Source organism: Orcinus orca, chromosome 3, assembly GCF_937001465.1.
Source record: "Orcinus orca chromosome 3, mOrcOrc1.1, whole genome shotgun sequence".
Classification (NCBI taxonomy): Eukaryota; Metazoa; Chordata; class Mammalia; order Artiodactyla; family Delphinidae; genus Orcinus; species Orcinus orca.
This window is the reverse complement of record NC_064561.1, coordinates 136,229,817-136,252,446: the sequence shown is the minus strand read 5'-3', so window position 1 is coordinate 136,252,446 and position 22,630 is coordinate 136,229,817. Positions and strand designations below refer to the sequence as shown.

General features: G+C 33.4%; 1 protein-coding gene across 4 annotated transcripts in view; it reads left to right on the top strand.

The window, feature by feature from the left end:
- KIF2A (kinesin family member 2A) overlaps positions 1-22,630 on the top strand; it is a 72,061-nt gene that overhangs the window by 43,745 nt on the left and 5,686 nt on the right. For 2 of the 4 annotated variants that reach the window (XM_004275188.3, XM_033437899.2), the window contains exons 6-20: positions 438-538; positions 2,296-2,391; positions 4,096-4,150; positions 4,536-4,698; positions 6,780-6,870; positions 6,970-7,033; positions 7,616-7,707; positions 8,072-8,214; positions 8,518-8,722; positions 9,464-9,574; positions 10,601-10,668; positions 13,951-14,064; positions 15,132-15,282; positions 18,486-18,587; positions 20,990-21,125. In XM_004275188.3, the coding sequence (XP_004275236.1) occupies positions 438-538; positions 2,296-2,391; positions 4,096-4,150; positions 4,536-4,698; positions 6,780-6,870; positions 6,970-7,033; positions 7,616-7,707; positions 8,072-8,214; positions 8,518-8,722; positions 9,464-9,574; positions 10,601-10,668; positions 13,951-14,064; positions 15,132-15,282; positions 18,486-18,587; positions 20,990-21,125 (1,692 nt within the window). The remainder of the gene's footprint in view (positions 1-437; positions 539-2,295; positions 2,392-4,095; positions 4,151-4,535; positions 4,699-6,779; positions 6,871-6,969; positions 7,034-7,615; positions 7,708-8,071; positions 8,215-8,517; positions 8,723-9,463; positions 9,575-10,600; positions 10,669-13,950; positions 14,065-15,131; positions 15,283-18,485; positions 18,588-20,989; positions 21,126-22,630) is intronic. The other 2 variants (XM_004275189.3, XM_004275190.3) reach the window with 1 other exon arrangement.

The window sequence follows — 22,630 nt, the reverse complement described above, 5'->3', positions numbered from 1 at the left end:
GTTGTTGTTAGTTTAGTCTGTTAATTGGGTTTTTAAATGTATATTTTGGAGGAAACAATTTATAAATATAAAAATATAACAATGTTTCAGTTGCTTTGAATTTAAAATTATGGCCAGATAATTTTGACAGATGTTATAAAAGAAATGCTTATGCTTCTTGATCCTTTCCAATTCAAAGATCTTTGATTCTAAACCAAGAGATGACATGTATCAATATGTTAGAGTCATTTTTCATGACTCTTATTTGTATATTGTCCTGTTCCTAGCTTTGTTAAAGCAGCTCATAAGTAAAGTTCACATATTTGTCATAGGCATGTTTTGTCACTGTGTACCTTATTTTGGTGTGTGTGGTAAAATTTCATACATAAAATTTTTGTGTATAAGTATGGTACTCTAAAAAGAAAACTAGGCTTCTACAGCTCATCTGTTTCTTCCAGCACGTAGAAAATCTAATTGTGTGAAAGAAGTAGAGAAATTGCAAGAAAAACGGGAAAAAAGGAGACTACAACAGCAAGAACTTAGAGAAAAAAGAGCCCAGGTTTGTAACAGAAACATATTTTGTTTATGCACCAACCAAGGATTAGACTGTGTCAGTGAAAGTGATTGGCTTATGAAAAAATAATTGAGGCATTCATTTAAAGATTTCAATATAGTTCCTTAAATTGATATTGAGGAATAATATAAACTCTTGGGGAAATAAGTTATCATAACAGATTTTTTACTACATAAACTTTTCAAGTTTTAGTGGGTATGTGTTAGTCCTAAAGCTTGTTCCATTTTGAATAGTAAGCCATTGTGTTACAGAACTCTAATGGATGTATAACATTGAGAATAATAGGATTTTGGCTTTTTAAAAGGACTAAAAATACATTCAGAAAAACATCAAGTTAAGGTATATGGTTATACTATCCATTTTATTGTTTTTCCATGGTTAATAAGTTCAGCATATCACAATGAAAGGGTGGAAATTCGTTGTGTGTTGATTTATACTAGATGTTGAGAGTATCTCTGATGTGCCCCTCTTCTCACATTTCCTTTAGATAGTAGCAAAACTTTACTAGCAATGGAAAAGTTGCTTAGAAGACTGGTCTTTTATCTCTCTACAGGTCTTCACATATTAGAAATTATGCTATTGTACAAATAATTCCTCCATTGTGCTTGCATAGTATCTATTATATTCTCAGAACTTGTTTCCTGTAATACCAGGATTGTTTCCTTATTTAGGAGTATGTTCAAATGCCCTTAATCATAAAGATGTTGTGTTGTGGAATTGTGGAATCAGTATAATACTCAACCTGAATAAATCAACTTATATCTGAAAGTGACCTGAGAATGACCAGTTGGGTTTTGAATAATGCTTGTATCTACTGATACTTAGTACAGATGCCACCTGGTGTTTCCTGTGGGTACTTCATAATACTTTTACATCTCTTTGTGACCTCTTCTTTACATTCTGCTTCTCAGTTGACATAGTTGGTGTTATTTCCCAAAAGGTTAATTGACAGTATGTTACATTAACAGTTTTGAAATTTAGTTGTACTCAAAGCAAGTCTGCATATAGTATATGGGAAAAAGAACCTGACCTAAAATGTTTAACAATTTATACTCATAGCTAGGAGAGGCTGTTAACTGTTGCTATTTGTATCTTAATCTGAATTTTCTCAGTTTTGAAGCAAAATAGTAAATTGCAGTTAGCATGCAGTAGTTTGAACTTTAAAGATTTAAAAAATTATCTTGGCTTTTGATTCCTTTAAATTCTATGTCCTATTGATTTGGGGCTGTATTATACCATGCCTTAGTTTTCTTTAGAGAGTCATTAATAATAGGAAATAAACATAAATGAATCCATAGTTCTACTTTGCTGAAACACTGAATTAGGAATTAGGAAGAAGAATCTGATTAAATGCATTTTTCTAAGAATTTCGGCTTTTCTAGAGTTCTTTATTGATGTTTAGGATGAACACTGTTTTTGTTTTGCTCAGTTTTCTAGGAGGATTAAGGTATACGTATAACATATTTGAAATAGGTCAAAGGTGGTTTTAATAAGGAGTATTTTGTTTGGAGTTAACAGAAGGCATGTAGACTAACAGAATTGTGTTTTTTAATATGAAAGTGATTCCTAGGCATACTATTAATCTTGAACTCTGAAACTATATCACATCTCAGGTTTGAGTTTGGGCTTGGCTGTTATAAATGACGCAACCTATTTAATTTTCAAACCATATATAACATAAATGCAACAAATACTACATTATTGTAATTATAATAAATGATGAATTCTCTGTCTTCTTACAGGATGTTGACGCTACAAACCCAAATTATGAAATTATGTGTATGATCAGAGACTTTAGAGGAAGTTTGGATTATAGACCATTAACAACAGCAGATCCTGTAAGATTCTTTATTAACAGTTGTTCTGGAACTTTTTATGCTGTAAATAAAAACATGTTTGATACCCCCTAAGTTAATACTGTATTTAGTTCTGTAATTTTTTCTCTCTTTATGGGTGCTTCTTCTCCTTCTCTATTTTAAGAAGATCAAGAAACCGTTGGGAATTCCCTGGCGGTCCAGTGGTTAGGGCTCTGTGCTCTTACTGCCAAAGGCCCGGGTTCAGTCGCTGGTCTGGGAACTAAGATCCCACAAGCCACGTGATGCATCCAAAAAAAAAAAAAAAGAAAGAAAGAAAGAAACCACTCGCACTTACCCTTATTTTCTCATTATTTCCCATAATTTGATACGTTAGACATGCATCTCACAAAGATAATCCACTTCAAAGCAAGCCTCTGTGTCCTTGGTAGGACAGAGCAACAGTCGAGGATGATGTCAGAAGACCCACTTTCCTTTCTGACCATCACTTATACTTTTATCTCAATTCCAAGTTTGTTTCCTCTTGGCTTGGGCTGTAGATCCCACCATCATTCCAACTTACTACTAATTTATTTTAAAATAAATGTTACTCTGGCTTTTAACAATAAGTGATGGCTGTTGAGGACTGCTGTAAACTAGAAATCTAGTGCTTGAAGAATGTTCTGTCTTATGCACCTCCTTTCCTATTGAAGAATGGGAATTTATTGAACAGGGAATACTTTTGTGAGTAACTTGTATTTATGAAAAATGATCCATCTGACCTAGTGTATACAGAATGAATTGGGTACACAAAATACATCTGACCTAGTGTATACGGAATGTATTGGGTACACAAAATACATATAATACACCTGTGTTAAGGCAGGTGTATTACATATGATTTAATAGAGTAGTTCATAACATTTGCATCTCATATATTTTACTCCTTGCTACCCTTTCATTTGTTTAACCTACATCTGAGCTCATACTTTATGACAGTGACTGGAAAACTTTTTCTGAAAAGGGCCTGATATTTTTGGCTTTGAACCATATGGTCTTTGTTACAACTACTCAATTCTGCCTTTGTAGTATGAAAAGCAGCCATAGACAATACATAAATGAATAGGGATGGCTGTTTCAGTAAAACTTTACAAAAGTGGGTAGTGGCTTGGATTAGGCTTTCAGGCCGTACTTTGCCAATTCCTGCTTTATACTAAATATCATTAGAAGGCAAGTATTGGGAACATTAATTTTATGAAAAAATTTAATGTCTAAGAATTGGCATATTATAAAATTGTTCAAATTATTTTGGCCAATAATCTTCTGAGAACTGTGTTTCTTGTCTACAGCTAGTTATCTTTGCCTATAATTTTCCCTATAATCAATCTGAAAATATGCCACTTGGTAGGAAATTTTACTTTTGTCGTATACAGCACATCTTGAAGTGAATAAGGTAGTTTCTTAACGTGAACCTATTGCTACTAAGAGTGGTGGTGTCCTCTACAAAGTTATTTCCTAGTGGTTTACCAAATGACAAAATAAGCGAGTTTCCATTATACTTAGAATTTTTGAAATAATTGTGTCTGATGGCTATTAAAATTTCTTCAAGCTAATTTGTTTTTTAAGCTTACTTATCCTATTTATGCTATGCATAAATTTCTAAAACCTCGGGAGGAAATATTACATAATTAACTTTTCAGTGTTTTATATACCATTGATAATCACTGGAAAAAAATATTTTATTTCTAGATTGATGAACATAGGATATGTGTTTGTGTAAGAAAACGACCACTCAATAAAAAAGGTATGCTTATTGAGTTCTAATCAAGGGTTCATTTTTGTCCTGTTTGCAATTTATTTTGATAATAGCAGAAATCAGATTGGTTTGGAAGAGTTAAATGTAAATCATTTCATTTGTGCATAACCATTATACAGATTTCTATGGTTAGGTCTGTTGATGTGGTACTAAGAATTTTTGCCATTCCTGGCTTTACAGAAATCTTGATTTTTTTTTTTTTTTTTACTCTGTTGTTGAAATATTCTGTTTACTTGAATGGCATATTTATGGGATATTTATATTTACAGGACTTACTACTTTTATCGAAATTCTTACTACTTAAAATAATTTTTGTGCATTAATTCAAATACTGTGAAAATTACTGGGTACTGATTTTCATTTATTCTTTTAGAAACTCAAATGAAAGATCTTGATGTAATCACAATCCCTAGTAAAGATGTTGTGATGGTACATGAACCAAAACAAAAAGTAGATTTAACAAGGTACCTAGAAAACCAAACATTTCGTTTTGATTATGCCTTTGATGACTCTGCTCCTAATGAAATGGTTTACAGGTAGGTAAATTTGTTTTAAATCAGAATTTTGTTCTTATACTGTGTGTTTACCACCACCACTGAAACTTATGTTGATCTTGGCATATCTCTCCAGAGGTGTAATATCCTTTTCTTTCCCCCTGAGTTTAAACAAATAAGAATATTTAATAAACATGATAATGAATTTTAACACTTGTTTTCTTTAATGCTCCCCAAATCAGTTTTCATTAATGATTAACTTTATACACTATATAACATACCATATGTATGGATAAGGAATTTCTAGAAAACATTTTCTGTACCTCTAGAGATGGGATGTGGCTATTTTTTACTTTTTGATCTCTGCAGTAGTGAAGAAATTTGAAATAACTGTTATACATCTGTCACTTATTTGTCTGAATCTTTATTTAGCACATATGGCCACTTAAGGAAAAAAAAGTTCTGTAAATCTACTTGCATTTCCCTAGTTTTATCATTTCTAAGCTTTGGAATAGTTTTAGTACATGAAATTCTTGCATGTTCACATTTTCAACTTACAAACAACTCAAACTTACATGTATTGTGCATTGATATCCCACATTTTTATCCAAATTTAGATTTTTATACATAGTTTGTAAACATTTACTTCTTATTATTTAATAGGTCAGTTTTAGCAGCATTGTTATTTCAGTCTATATTAAATTGTCTTGAGTTACTTGAATGCTATGTTTCATTGCCCTTTTATTTTATAAATTTGACTGGAAAACAGAAAGTTAAAGGGTTAATAATCCTAAGAATTGAAGATGTTATAAATGAGATAAGACCAACTCCACTGGTCTTAAGCCAGTAAACTGGGAGTTCAGCTGTAAAGAAAGAGGACAAAACTAAAGAACATGTGAATGCTAGATAGAGGTATTGTGAAAAATTTGTTTTGAAAGGGAATTATAATTATAAATTGTGTATTTTTTACTTTTTTAAGAACTGAGTCCTGTCCTCCCCCATCACTCCCTTCTCTGCTTCCATTCCTGTCTCATAAAATATGTCTGTCTGACTTTTGTAATCATTTTCAAGAAATCACTATAAATAAAAGTATGTTTCTGTGTATGTGCTAGATTTAGTAAACATTTTGTGTTTCACCCTGTATTTATGCTTCTTAATTTTACCAGTATTGATTCTCTCCCCTTTCTCTTATCCTTAACTTTTATGGATTGAGAAGTTAGCCTTTTTTTTTTTTTTTTTGGTCTGATCACTCTTCAGACTCATTTCCAGTTCTTTTTGATTAGAACATTTTTCTGCTCCTTTTGTTCTGTACTTTCTCCATTGTGCCTTTAAAAAAAAATCAATAGAGCTGTATAAAGTGTTCTACATATATTCTTTTGAAGACTGTGTAAAAAGTAGATTTGTTTTCTATCATGCTTTTAGGGCTCTGCTCATTGAAGTATTTTTTTGTCCCTCCCTACCTTTTTATTTTAACTCCAGCAGTGATTATACCAATACATAATATTTGGGCATCCTTTTCCTGAATCAAGGCTATCAACTCAGAATTCATTGTCTTATAAGCATAATTTATATTTACTTACATTCAAGGAAATTTTACCACTTTTATACTTGTTTAGATAATGTTTTTGTACTTTTTTCCCCTCTAGCTTTTCTGTATTGAGATTACCACTCTTGATTCTGTTTCTGTTGAAACCATTGATACTTTTTTTGGGTTGGGTTGGGGTTTTTAGTTTTGGTTTTGGTTTTCATATCTGTCCTACTTGTCTGGCTGATATTACCATATTTTGTTGTTATTTTTTAAAACTTTCCTACTGTCTTCTATATATTATGTCTTTAGCTCAGTTACTATCAGGTTTTTTTCCCTGTCCATTATTATTGTGGCCCTTGTTTATTTCGGAATTATTGCTTGAAAATATGCTTTAAAGAGCTTTAAGCAATCCTAGGACATAGGTATTTAAAATTTTAAATCAGTGGTCAATTGTGGCCTCGCAGTTGATCCCACTGATTTGTTAAAAATCTTGGTATAAGATTTGCTTATAATAACACTTGATATTAGTTTTATTGTTTATTTGTTTAATTTAAATATTAACTGTATGTTCTGACTGGTAAATTTTATTTTTAAGGTTTACAGCTAGACCACTAGTGGAAACTATATTTGAAAGGGGAATGGCTACATGCTTTGCTTATGGGCAGACTGGAAGTGGAAAGACTCATGTAAGTAATTCATTACAGTTACATCCTGGTATGAAGCCAGTTTATTTTCCTTATAGCTTAATTCTAAGACCTAAATTCTATTTTCTTTTTAACATATAGACAATGGGAGGTGACTTTTCAGGAAAGAACCAAGACTGTTCTAAAGGAATTTATGCATTAGCAGGTAACTCCCCTTTTTGCATATTATTTATAATATTCTTCTTGAATATTATTCAGGTGGCTTGGAAATAAGATTTGGAAGTACTGTCCAGAATTTTAAGGGTAACTAATGCTATACTTACTATATATTATGTCAGTTTTAGATTAGCAGACTGTTTTGAAAAGAACTGTGCTTTGAGGGCAAAAATCTTGATTATGTTTGTGTTGTAATCTGGCACATTGTTGAAGCTTAGCGTTTGTTGTTGAATAACTGCTTTGTGAAAAGTTTCCATTTGGTATGATTATGAAAGTAACCTTATTATGACTGCCTATAATTTTATGCTATTTATAAAGATAAGTAGTAGCATTCTCTTCTTGAATATGAAGGAGAGTGGCCTCTAAACTTTAAATGTAGAAAAACTATTGCTACTATTTTTTTTTGAAAATTAATATCCACTTTAATCTTCATTTTTCTTATTGATACTATCATTCTAGGTAAACATTAGTTGATTAGAATTGCTTTTTAAAAACAGAAAATTTGAATTGCTCTTTTAAAACAATATTTATTGCATCTTAATAAATTTTCTCCATATGCAATTATTGACAGCTCGAGACGTTTTTTTAATGCTAAAGAAGCCAAACTATAAGAAGTTAGAACTTCAAGTGTATGCAACCTTTTTTGAAATTTATAGTGGTAAGGTAAGTGGAAACTTAAAAAAATAATTTTTTGTTTTGTAGTTTTTAAAATTATGGTTAAAAAATGCATAACATAAAATTTACCATTCTAACCATTTTTAAGCGTAGAAGTTCAGCAATATTCACATTGTTGGGCAGTCATTGCCACCACATAATTGTTATATGTATTTGGAATATTATGTTAAAGTTCTGTGATGAGATTTTTTAAAATTCTCTTTGAAACTCTTTAACTTCAGTATCGATCATTATTATTCTAATAACATTATTACTAGAATTCTCTGAAATAATTTTCGGACTCTGAATGACTCATTTTTATAGAACTATTTTTTTTTTATTTTTAAAGCTAGCTTTCTTTCTTTTTTTTTAGGTTTTTGACTTGCTAAACAGGAAAACAAAATTAAGAGTGCTCGAAGATGGAAAACAGCAGGTTCAAGTGGTGGGATTACAGGAACGGGAGGTCAAATGTGTTGAAGATGTACTGAAACTCATTGACATAGGCAACAGTTGCAGGTAGCTCTCATTTTAATTAAGAAAGCGAAACAGTTTCATGATCAGTTTTAGATACTTTCAAAAGCAAAGCAAGGATGTTGTTCAGCGCATTTTGGACGTAAAATCATTACTCATAAAAACTTTTGAAGTATGCCAGATTAAATTGTATTAATCTGGTTATGTTTGTGTTGTTAATTCAAAATGTCTCTTTTGTATTTAAATAATAAAAACTGAATAGTTTTTTCTTTTTTTAATGAAAATATTGTGGTTTGCACATATAAATTGAACTTTTTACATATCAGAATGTTCTTAATTACATTGTAGAACATCCGGTCAAACATCTGCAAATGCACATTCATCTCGGAGCCATGCAGTGTTTCAGATTATTCTTAGAAGGAAAGGAAAACTACATGGCAAATTTTCTCTCATCGATTTGGCTGGAAATGAAAGAGGAGCTGATACTTCCAGTGCAGACAGGCAAACTAGGCTTGAAGGTGCTGAAATTAATAAAAGCCTTTTAGCACTCAAGGTAAATAAAGTGCATTTAATTGTGAAAAGTCTTTTACTTTTGACTTCATTTTTGTTTACTCAGTTACAAAATTATACTATTTGTTTTTTCTAATAAGTAAGAGAGGTATCAAAATTTAGTTGTTTATGTTTGCAGTTACAGATTTATACTGTACCCAGAAATTTTCTTTACACATATTATTTATTCTTTTTAAGGTAGATAAAGATCTGTTAGTCAGCAGGCCAATTCCAATGCTGCTTAGGGAGATTCCAGAGGGCCTTAATCATTAATCAGTCTTTTTTCTTGAAGGAGGGCAAGGAACCATAAAACTGAGCTAAGAAAGTTTCTCAGAAAAATGTGGAATGGCTTTCAAAAAGTTAGGCCACTATTATATATCTTCCTTGACTAGCAAAGCAAAGAAAGCATTCTATTTTTTTCTTTTGTAGTACCACTTTAAAAGTTTAACTTTTTACAGTTATCCTACTGCCTGTTACTTCTAAACACTAATCATAGTCTCCAGAAGAATCTTTTGGAATTAATAAAGTAGTCTTTTGGATTGGGTTTTTTTGTTTTCCAAATTTCATTTTCTTGAATTAGGATTTATGGGAACATTTCTACTATGCTGTAAATCTCTTAATAGAATTTTCAGAGCTGATCAGATCTTAAATGTTAGGGTTATGGTAAGAGATGTTTTAAATATGTTCATTAAGATTACTGTTTATAAGAAGTAAAATCTATGAAATTTGCTTTCTTAATTTTCAGGAGTGCATCAGAGCCTTAGGTAGAAATAAACCTCATACTCCTTTCCGAGCAAGTAAACTCACTCAGGTGTTAAGAGATTCATTCATAGGTGAAAACTCTCGTACCTGCATGGTAAGTTTGTTTGTTTTGTTTTAATCTTAAATGAATAATTATGTAGTATATATGGGAAAATTATAAAATACATTAATGACAGTCATTTAAAGTCTATTGTGAGAGATACAGCGATACTTGGAAATGTGGTCCCTGCCCGTCTGATAGGATTATATTGTAGTTATAATGCATTCTACTAATTCCAACATCTGAGTCTTTGTGAGATTGGTTTTCATTGATTTCTGTTTTCCTTGCATATTGGTCACACTTTTCTATTTCTTCATATATCTAGAATTTTGGATTATATAATTTTCATTATGAATGAATATTTTATGGACACTCAGGATTCTGTTATGTTCTTCTAAAGATTATTGATTTTGTTATTGTTGTTGTTGTTATTTTAGCTGGAAGTTAACTTAGCTGAACTCCAAACTCTTGTCTCCCCAGCTGTGGGCATCAACTGACCTTGAAATCTCTGTTTAGCTCTTTTAGACTTAGCTATGTTTCTTGCAGTCAACCTTGTGTTCAGGGGTCAGCCAGAGATTTGGGTAGTATAAATATATATGTAGAATATGAGTTTCTTCCTCTGTGGTTATTTCTCTTCTGGGACAAACTTCACTTCCCAGCTGCTATGGTGCCTACCTCCAAACTCCATCCTTTAGTTTAACCAGTGAAACTCCAGATTTCTATTGAAGTTTTAGTTGTCGTGTGTGACAGCAGCAGAGTTTGCCCTTAGGCAAAAAAAGTTATCAAAAGTAGGGGTGGACAGTCACTCAATGTTACTCCCTTCTTCTAGGTGTTGACCTCCATTTTCTGCCTGATATTTGATCATTTTGTGGTGCCATCAGAGTTGTTTATATTTTAACTGGAGTTTATAATTATTCTTTGATTATGGGTATGAGATAGTGAATTATCTTGGAGCTAAGGTATCATTAATAACTCTTTTTTTAGATGACCATATTAAAATTAGACCTGACTGAGCCATATGTCAGTATTACTTGTCATCATTTATAACATTTTCTTTACCTTTGCATTTTTCCCCCATAGATTGCCACAATCTCTCCAGGCATGGCATCCTGTGAAAATACTCTCAATACATTAAGATATGCAAATAGGTATGAGAAATGGTTATTTATTTTGAAATTTGAAGGGAATAGAACAATATATGGTTTGATTTAATATCTGATAGGGTAAATCTTACTGCATTGCTCTTTACATTTTCAAAAAAAATTTGCATGTTATTCATTGAAATGATGTCTAGAATCATTTTGTCTTATTCTAAAAATAATTGGAAATGTGTTGTGTAATTTGGGAAGACATATTTTTAGTAGAATAGGTCTTAAAATCATAGAACATGATTGTATTTTTCCATTAACCAAGTTATATTTCATAATATTTTACTATATTTAAATCATGAAAATTATTATTATTATATTAAGACTCAAAAGTAAGTGAGTATCAGGAGCCAGTCCGTATTTCTTAAATTGTTTTGCATATGCTGAAAATTATTTCTGATAATCTTAAATATTATACATGGGGAAGCTAGGGTTTAAGTAGGGATAGCACAGTTCTTTCTGGTGTTCTGTATGGGTTACATTTTATTATTTACAGCAATAGTGTTACAGACGTTAATAGACAATTGCATTATTACAAATGAGAGGACAAAAAGCGTTACACATTATTAAAGCAGTTTATTCCTTATAGTCACAAAATGCCCTTGGAATTTTGGATTGTAATAGGCATGTTTATATTTGTTCCAGAGATTTGTTCCCATTGCTCTTGTTTTGAATGACTATATATATAGTTTTAAATTTGTATTATCACATATTGCATTTGTGATTTTAACCTAGAGATAAAATTCCTCTTTGTATTCCATTTCTAGTGTGGAGAATCTCTTAATTTTGCTAAACATGAGTATTTGTACTATTTTTTTGTTTTAATCACTATGGAAATTTTATTTTTAATCTTTCATTAAAGTATGAAATACATATGCATACAGAAAAGTACCCAAAACACAAGTGAATAATTTAATGAATATTTACAAAGTGAAAATTCCTGTCATCAGACCAAGAAATAAAACATTTCCAGTCCCCCAGAAAATTCCCCATGTGTCCCTTTCTAATCACGAATCCTGAATAACATGCCTAAATCCATTAATTTCTACCCCAAGGTAGCCATTGTCCTAACTTTTGTGGAATAAATTTCTCAATTTTCTTTCTCTCTTTTTAAAAATAGTTTTACTACCTATGAATGTATCCCTGAACAATATAGGTAGCTGTATTTGAACTTCACATAAATTAGATCATACGCTTTGTTCTTTGGTATTTTGCTTTTGCTTCAACTAAAGAGATTTTTAAAAATCATCAGTAAAAACTGTTGGAAAGTATAAACTTACTGACCTTTTGTAAAGATATTAAAAATAATAACTTTTAAAAATAATTGAACTTTATTTTTAAATTTAATACCCTTTAAACTTTGAATTATAAGATTCTAGCTATGAACCTTTATAGTACCTTTTTTTTTTTTTTTTTTTGTGCGGTACGCGGGCCTCTCACTGTTGTGGCCTCTCCCGTTGCGGAGCAAGCAGGCTGAGCGGCATGACTCACGGGCCCAGCCGCTCCGCAGCATGTGGGATCTTCCCAGACCAGGGCATGAACCCACGTCCCCTGCATCAGCAGGCGGACTCCCAACCACTGCGCCACCAGGGAAGCCCCTATAGTACTTTTAATCATTCTTTGTAGTGAACATTTTTGGTATTGTGGGGTTTTTTTCATTAATTTAAAATGCTTCTTGTTTCAGAATTGTTCATGGGAGAGATGAGGAACAGCTTAGTGTAGTAAAATGATTGCCGTGTTGTAGAATTAAAACCCTCCATGTCTTCAGACTTCTGGCTGCAAAGGAATCCCCCTGATGTGAAAATGCTGTATCTGGTTATTCCTCTAGTTCATTTAGGTCCAAGTAAAATATTTTAATTTATTATCACGTAATGTGATTCATTTGCAACCATTACTAACCATCTAGGACAAATAATTCTGTCTTTTATTTCCATATCTCTAGGAATAAAGATTTTCAACCTCATTTGATAGCTCATTTGAGGAATATAATTACTGCATATAGAATAGTTTAGGTTGGGCAAGAGAGCTTTGAATAGAGGAAAAATGTGTGGTTAGGGGCTAATAGGTATCTAAATTAGGAGATTCTGAAAGAATAAGTAATGGGGTTGGGAGTAAAAAGAGTTATTAAGTCAGTATTAGAAATTTAGGTTTGTCAGCACGTGTGTAAGTAAGCTTTCCAAAAGGATAAAGGCAAAGGAATCTGGTATTCAACCTTTCAGAGTAGATATTACCAATAGGTCAAATAAAGATTCTAAATAAAAGGAATTATTAGTTTGATCTATGTGACTATTTTTGATGTATAACAATAGTAATTTCATTTAGTTCAACCTAAGAGAAGTAATGAGAAAAACAGAGAATATGGTTAGTATATTGAAGTGTTTAAACATAAGGTTCGTACTCACAGCTAGGTTTGAACCTCAGTTATGCCACATTCTCATTGAATGAACTTGGGTAAGATACTTTATTGCTCTGAACCTATTTCTCATCTGTAAAGTGGTGATAATAATATCACAATATTGTCGTAATGATTAAATAATATAATGTCTAAAAATATTAATCATAATATCTGATATATAGGAAGTAATTAACAAATATTGCCTACTGTTATGAAATGGGATTGGCCTAAAGAGGACATAGGGAGTCACAAAAATTGGATCATAAAAGCCATGATTTAGTTAAATATAACTGTCAGAGACATTAGCAAAAGCAATTTAAATTCCATTGCTAAAGGATTTTTTTCACCATTGTTCGTCACCTGAATCACCAAACACAGGAAATTATCTGAGTGACTGTTTTCTCAGTTTGTTCAAGGATTGCTTTATAGCTAATACCATTCTAGGTGCATAGGAAAGAAGTTAATTAATTATAAATGGTGTATGCCATTAGGACTTAATTCTCTTGTGTCCTGTTTGAAAAGACTGCAAGAGTGTTGAGGACTCATTAATGCTAATAAAATATTCATGGTATTGACTACACAAGGAAATTAGACATGAGTGGTCATGTAGCTAAATACAGGGCATTTCAAATTTAGGTGATGGACTCGTTAAACTTCTAGAAAGATCATGAGAAAAGGAAGGACTATGGAGTAGGGAGTCAATAGAACAGACGGGTTCAAAAGCCTCTTCACATTGATTATTTTTAAGATAGTGTAAATATATTGTCATAACAACGTTGATCCTTTTCTAAACAAATTAAACTGAGTACTAAATGCAAACTTGAAATGTGCATTGCTGTCTTTACAAGAGCATTTTCTTTTAATTTGTTGCTGTTTTGGTGCTGCAGAGTAAAGGAGTTTGGAATTAGTCCATCAGACATTCCCTTCTCACAGGGTAGTGGCAGTCGCCCTGATCTCTCTCCTTCTTATGAGTATGACGACTTTTCTCCTTCAATTACCAGGTCTACTTCATTCTATACATAAGATGTTTATTTTAATAGTTTCTTTTGGATTGTGCTATGTATACATGTTTTATAGCATTTACTTTCATAGCATATACTTTTGTCCTGAGCCATTTTATTTTTCATTTTCATTTTGTTTGGCAGGTGGTGGTTATACTGCATGATCTTCATTTTTATGTACTTTATTAATTTGCTTTAAAATGTTGATTTAGAATTCAGGCTTCCTTTTCCCCTCTCATCTTTTTAAGGATGATGTCATCTTTGCATATTTACCATTGAAGGATAAACTGTCTTATTTAAAATGAATAGTTTACATTCTTTCTGTCTGCAAGGAAATCACAAGGCTCCTCTTGACTTAAAAAGTGTACCCTCTAAAAAAAAAAAAAAAAAAAAAAAGTGTACCCTCTCCCAAATATGTAAATTGAAGTTTAAGGGGTAAACTTTTTTTAATGATAGAACTTTACAGCTTATAATCTTTATAGATTAGAAATATTTCACATGTAGCTATTTTAATTGAGCCTTCTAACTACCAAATCTGCAAAGTGTATTAAATTCTTTGATTTTGGGGGACTTCCCTGGCGGTCCAGTGGTTAAGACTCCACGCTTCCACTGCTGGGTGTGCAGGTTCAATCCCTGGTCAGGGAACTGAGATCCCGTGTGACACACAGTGCGGCCAAAAAACAAAAAAATCCCTGATTTTTGACTGTGATTTATTTATTGATCTAAGTGCCACTGTTAGCATTTTTCTATTCAGCAATTTAGTTGCAACAAGTGTCTCTTATTTATTTTGAAATACTGAATCTGCATACTTTGTTGATTCTCAATTTGTAATGCACAGTAATTATGTTTGAAGTAATTGTAAAGTTATATACCTAAGTAAATTCCTAAAGCTTCACAGCTAAACATACCTTTAGTATTTCAACAGATTTCAGTTAGATTTGATCTGGAAAGCTGACATCATCAATATTAATATGTTTATTGAATTGCTTTTATATTAAATAGGTTGATATTTCTTGTTCCTCTGCATGAATCTTTGTTAATTATAGATACCTCTTATGTGTTTATAGGGTGAAAGAATTGACTGTGGATCCAACTGCTGCTAGTGATGTCCGTCCAATAATGCACCATCCACCAAATCAGATTGATGATTTAGAGGCACAGTGGGGTGTGGGGAGTTCCCCTCAGAGGGATGATCTAAAACTTCTTTGTGAACAAAATGTAAGTGACATAATATAGTTGTAATTATCTAAGTCATTTCATCCATAGCAGAATAAGTGAAAACTATCATCTAAATCAGGGATCAGCAAACTACAGCCTATGGGCCTGCCATCTGTTTTTACAAATAAAGTTTTGTTGAAACATGGCCCTGCTCATTAAGACCAGAGGTGACAAAGATTGTATGGCTCACAACCCCAAAATATGTACTAAAGTTCACTGACCCCTGATCTAACTATTCTTTTTTCCAGATTTTATACTGATGTTAAAATTGGGGGATTTTTAAAGTAATACAGGGAAAAAACAAGTTTAAGAATTGTACATACAATATATCACATGTATAAAGCTTAGAACAAGATTATGGACACATGCACATGCATTAAAAGGATTCATGAACTGTATCAAAAATGGAAAAAATCTGACATTTGTTAAATCTGGTTGCTTTCTGTATTTTTGAATGTTTGGTGACATTTCATAAATTTAAAATTCTGATTCCCCTGTTACTTAAAAATAATAATATGTGCCCACTGTATAAGGACAATGAGGTATAAAGAAAGAACAAAAAAGCACAAACACATTTTCACATAGTTATTTAACTTCATTTTTTAAATGTATAATCTATATAGTTTTGTATCATTCTTTTCCCACTAAGAATCCTATAGTGGCATTTTCTTATAATGGTAAAGGTAGCATTTATTAGTTGCTTACTTCATGACATATATTTGCTAGGCATCTTATGATCTGGTATAGTCCTCACAATTCAGTGTGGTAGATACTATAATTATCCCTGTTTTTAACTTGACTAAGATCATACAAGTAGTAAGTACTGAAGCCCAGCAGGATTGAAATCTGGGTCTTTCTTATACCAGAGTGAAGTCTTAGGTCAGCTAAACTGATTGCTTGCTGCAATAAGATATTCTTTGGAAACAGTATAACTTAAGTTAATGTTTTTATACTTTCCAGCAGGTATTTTAAAGTCCAAAATATTCTAGAGTAAACAAACGGATATCCTACTTTTTGTTATCATGTTTCAAAATACTCTACAAAGTAGGACTCAATGCAGCAGTTCTCAACCAAGAGTGACTTGGCCCCTCTCCAGGGAAAAATGTATGGAGATATTTTTGGTCGTCACAGGTGGGATGGTGTTGCTAACATCCAGTGGGTTGAGGCCAGGGATGATGCTAAACATCATACAATGCACAGGGACAGTCAGTAGTGTCGAAGTTAAGAAACCTGGTTTAAAATAAGAGTTCTGGGCTTCCCTGGTGGTGCAGTGGTTGAGAGTCCGCCTGCCGATGCAGGGGACACGGTTTCGTGCCCCGGTCCGGGAAGATCCCACATGCCGCGGAGCGGCTGGGCCCGTGAGCCGTGGCCGCTGAGCCTGCGCGACGGGAGCCTATGCTCCGCAACGGGAGAGGCCACAACAGTGAGAGGCCCGCGTACCGCAAAAAATAAAATGAAATAAAATAAAAAAATAAAATAAGAGTTCTGAACTTTGAACCATAGAGGATAAAGACCTAAAAATGAAATCCTGGCGTTAGTCTATCCCCTGTCCCCAAAACGTTTGAAACAGACTGCAGTTGCTTTTTAAATCCTTAAAGCAAAAAAAAAAAAAAAAAAATTCCTTAAAGCAAACCCTGCATTGCTCCTAGATACGGTGCTTCCAGAGATATGGAAAACCACAACAAGATAGGCACTCCCTATAGCAGATCTCTCACATTTTATTCTTGCATCTATTTGGTCTTTGCAGGACCTTAATTTGGAGAGGTTGGCTAGGTGACCAGAACTAATCCAGAGGCTTTAAGCATGACATCATGGGTTCTTGCAACCTCCCTTATATATGAAAGAGTGTGGATTTCTTTCAACTTTGCCTTCCCCAAGGAACTGTCTTGAGATGGTTCAGCATTAGCCTTTAGTTAAGTATTGGTGCATGTGTACGTATTCTTATTGCTATATTAAATTTTAACAAGGTAGTTTAAAATGGGATAGTGTCCAGGACATGCCCTGGAGATAAAAGTAATACAGGTAGACAAACTAGAGGATAATCAAGTGCATTAGAATTCCATAAGTAGTTGTATAGACAAAAAGTATTCTGAGTGGGCTGCATGGAAGTGATAGGAGTTTGCATAATATCTTGAAGCAGAGAAAAGACAGGACATTCTTGGCTTGGCAGGGAAGTGGGCAGATAAAATGTGTAAAGGTGGTTGACTGTGTATTTACCAGAAGGACAGAGAATATGAGAGAATCATGCCTGCATGTCCTGATTAAAAGCAGATGGCTCTTTTCCCAAAGAAAAAATAAAAAATTCTTTAGCCAACTTGATTATATAAACTTTTAGGGATGGCAGCTTATTGATGAAAGAGTCAAATAAGTCAAAGTCTACTTATAATATTTAATTTAACGAAAATACACATATATTTAGAATTGTGTATTTTATTTGAAAAATGTTGCTTTTCCTACTGACATTTTATAAAACAATTTTAAGGGTACTTCTCAATCACTACAGCCACATTTTGAGGAAATAAATCATTAGATGTTAGAGTTGGGAAGGAAGCTCAAAAAAGAAAGCAAGGCCAGAGAAGTTTGACTTGATGTAGGACCAAAATATATGTTGCATATACATATGTGAGTTTTTGATGATAAAGTTGTGAATTGTCCATTAAAATTTCTGTAAAAACCAGTAAGTAAATTGTAGAATGCAATTCAGAAATTAAAATTTAGTAAGAGTTGAATCCTTCAGAATACCAATTTGATAGTCACAGTCATGAAAGATACTATGTTTACGTCTCTCTTCTAGTGAAAAGAAATTTAAGACATATATGTGAATTAAATTGTTAGGGAAAGTAAACAACACTGAGGAAATATTTCAGTATATTTCTAGCCTGTGATAAATGTATTTTTGAAAAGTTGCACTCCAAAAGACATTGCTTTTTTACAGTAATTCTGCAGTAAAGCTTGGGATAAGTGAAAACTGTCTCTTACTGATGTGTTTAAGTTTGTCTTACTGAGTGTTATGTTAAATATTTTTGACCCATAAAAAGAAATTGTGGCTTTGCCTTTCATGTTTTGTTTTAGTTGTCTTTAACATTCAAGCATCCTCAATTTCTAAGTTGCATTTTTGTAGATGACACAGAAAAACTACTTTTTTATTATAACATTTAAAATATAAACTTATGTCATAATTTTTAAACTATTTTTATTTTAAGGAAGAAGAGGTTTCTCCACAATTGTTTACTTTCCACGAAGCTGTCTCACAAATGGTAGAAATGGAAGAACAAGTTGTAGAAGATCACAGGGCAGTCTTCCAGGTAAAGTAAGACAGAATCTTTAATCAAATGTTTCTCTAGAAAAATTAACTACAACTTTTGTAATTCTTTGAGTATCACACTAATCTAAAAATAATACTTGTTTATGTGTAAGTATATGTGTATTTGTAGGGCATATGCCACAGTACGTTTTGAATAGAATGAATGATCACTACAAACTTTCTTTGCAGCTGTGATGGAAAGATCTACTTTATTTCTTCTGTTCTCCCACTTCATTTGCTTTTGTCAGTTGTCCGTTTATAGAGGAGTTGAACTTCTACCCTCCACTACCCCTTTCTTCATGGTAGGCCAGTTTGTTTGACAGCAGTAGGAAAAACTCTTCTAAAGGGTATCAGAACAATTGAGGAAGAGTCAGTCTTTGTAGAAAAGGAGTATTTCAGGAGAGTTACTATACTGACTGAGCTGTCAGTGGCAGATGACTGAGGGGTATTATATCCCTTCCTATAGCAGTAACTCCTTAGGTATTTATCCCATTGTGTGTTAAACCTATTTAAAAAAACCTTTTACCATACGATCCTCCCCTCTCCCTTTTTATAAACAAGAAAATATTCTGGGGACTTCGCTCGTGGCGCAGTGGTTAAGAAAACGCCTGCCAATGCAGGGGACACGGGTTTGAGCCCTGTCTGGGAAGATCCCACATGCCGTGGAGCAACTAAGGCCATGCGCCACAACTACTGAGCCTGCACTCTAGAACCCGTGAGCCACAACTACTGAGCCCACGTGCCACAACTACTGAGCCTGCACAAATAGAGCCCGTGCTCCCCAACAGGAGAAGCCACTGCAATGAGAAGCCCACGCACTGCAACAAAGAGTAGCCCCTGCTCACCCACGCATGCAGCGACGAACACCCAACGCAGCCAAAAATTAAAATAAAATAAATAAATTAATTTTTTTTAAAAAAGGAAATATTCTGGAGGGTGATACCTTTGAGGAAGTGAAGATAATTTTGAACATATTTATGGAGACTGTACAGTCAGGTTGCCCCCCACCCCCTTCCCACAGTATATAAATCCTTTGTCCTGTTAACCTATATTCCTTCTCTGATGTTGAAGAAATCTTCATTTATCTGTAAACAGACATTAACATTCCTCAGCTCTCGCCATTCAAGCACTTGGATGAAGGTCTCAAAAACATAAGAGAACTGTTTATAACTTCAGAATAGCGTATACATTGATTAAAACTGTTACAGTTTTAGTCAAATCCATATTATGGGAATCTCTTCAGAGGCCTAGGTATTTAGATTAAATCAAAAAAGGACACTTGTAATTTAAGAAAATTGTTAGAACAATATGGACACCCATAAAACTCAGGTGAGGCTTTCAAACTCAAATTTATACTTGGTGTGTCAGAACTAAATTGGTACATTTATAGAACAGTTGTGTGTGCAGCACAATTGAATTGTCTTGGAATCCAGCAGTAGACTTGTGAATGCCTTGTTACAATGAGGTATGCGCCACAACTACTGAGCCTGTGTGCTGCAACTACTGAAGCCTGCGCACCTAGAGCCCATGCTCTGCAACAAGAGAAGCCACCACAATGAGAAGCCCGGGCACTGCAATGAAGAGTAACCCCCGCTCCCCGCAACTAGAGAAAGCCCGCACACAGCAACGAAGACCCGACGTAGCCAAACATAACTAATTAATTATTTTTTTAAAAAAGGAATGGTTTCCTTGAAGCATTTATGAATAGTAGTGAGTAGCTACTGTTTAGTGGTTCATTTGACTCTTCTAAAACGGGCTATCCTGGGAATTCCCTGGCTGTCCAGTGGTTAGGACTCTGCGCTTTCACTGTGGAGGGCGCGGGTTTAATACCTGGTCAGGGAGCTGAGATTCTGCAAACCACACGGTGCGGCCAAAAAAAAAGGGCTATGCAGTGTTCCCTTACAGTCGATAATATTGAAGAGCTAGTGTGTAGAATTTAGGATTACCTCTTGGCTCAACCACTGTGAGGCCCCAAATAGATACGTTAATTCCAGATGATTTACAAGTTCTGGGCTCCCATAGGCCTCATCAGATTGATCAGTAACTTTATTATTACACCCGTTGTCTCTGTTTTAGGGACAGCTGTTGAAGTTTGAGATTTACTATGCTTATTGATGTATGTGTGTGTGTGTCTGATTCATTCCCTCCCCCAAATCCCACTCAAAGTAGAGTAATAATAGGAAAATGAAGTCATCTTACTTGGCCTGTCACAGTGGCGTTTGTGTTCAAATTTAAGGAAATATTTCTTAGTTTTACTCTATAATAAAGATGTTTTATGGTTATTAATATTTTAGAGAATACTATCTTGAGTATGTTTGATTAACATGAAATTTATTAATTGGTTTCTGTCTTATAAATAGCCTCATTGGATTATTGATTTTTTTTTTTTCTTGGTCATTTCAGGAATCTATTCGATGGTTAGAAGATGAAAAGGCTCTCCTAGAGATGACTGAAGAAGTAGACTATGATGTAGATTCATATGCTACACAACTTGAAGCTATTCTTGAGCAAAAAATAGACATTTTAACTGAGCTGCGGGGTAATTCTTTTTTCATTTTAGTGTTTGAAATCTGCCTAATATTTGTATGTAATTAGTGGGAGGATTTCATATTGTAAGAAGATATCTGAAGTGAAAATTATGGGTACATTTAACATCTTTCTAGAGGTATTGAAGACCAACGAACCATTCTGATTTTTCTAAAAATGAAACATGAAAACTCATTTCAAGTGCTCTCTAGTCATCTTTTTTTTTAGTCTTTGGAGAAGGTAAAGACATCTTATGATTAAAGAGGGACAATATATTTTAACAAGTTTGTAAATTTTGTATACCCATTCAGAGTTTTAGTTTGGTGGGCCGATGCTTTTCAGAATTATTTTTCTTGGTTTAGGTCTTTTACGGGTCATCTTTCTTTAGCCTCCTATGTGCATCTCCTTTCTGTGCATATTGTCATGTTTTTCCTTTGAACACTTGTTTTAAAAAATGAAGGGGAAGGTTTCAAAACAACTCTTTCTACTTTGCTTATGAAGGGAGGCATGTGGTTTACCTACATGCCATGGCTTCTTTCTCGGCTTTTTAATTAGCTTATCTCTGCAGTTTCAGATAAGCATGTATTGTATGTGCTTTCTTAGGTTTTGGCTAATTAGCTATCTTCATTTATATGCAAGTAGGTTTCTTTGTGTGTGCATGCAGTGCAACATGAAACCAGACTGAAGTTGCTAGTTTTTAGCATCAGACAAGCTGCTTCAAATTTTTTAAACTAGGTTCTTTGTAAAGTTGGTTATTTGAAATCGTATCTTATAGAGTCAGCAGTGACCGTTTTGCCAATTTAGAATTGTTTGTGCAGATGTAGGGTTTCTAAAATTTGCTGTTTTTCATGTTCTTCATATTCAAGCCTTGATTTAAAGTGTTTTGATCATTTTTCTAATCTGTCATAATGCACAAGCAGCTTTTTCGGTATGCATTTTATTCAGAAGACAGATCACAATGCATCCTAATTTTTTTTCTTTGTAAGATGTAGCTTTCAACTTAGTTCCTTTCCTTAATTTTCTCAGGATTCATGTATAAGCAAGCAAACTTTGAAGAAATTACTACCTAGATATTATATTATTCAGTCCTTCCTTAGAAAAAATTTTTTTTACCATCCAGAGATAATTTTGTTATTAACATAAGAAGTTTGAGAGCTATTATCTTGTATTACCAGGCATCAAATCCAGAAGTCCTTAAATTCCTTTCTTATTTTTTATTATTTTTGGCTGTGCTGGGTCTTCATTGCGGCATGCGGGCTTCTCTCTAGTTGCGGTGCAGGCTTAGTTGCCCTATGGCATGTGGGATCTTAGTTCCCCAACCAGAGATCTAACCCGTGTCCCCTGCATTGGAAGCCAGATTCTTAGCCACTGGACCACTGGGGAAGTCCCCTTAAATTCCTTTCTAAATTTCAGAAAAGTCAACTTTTTCAACATCGTTTTACTTAGGAAGAGGGGAAAGAAATTGAGATACCAACTTTATATCTCTCCTTTTTTCTGAAAGCCATAATCTTTGCACAT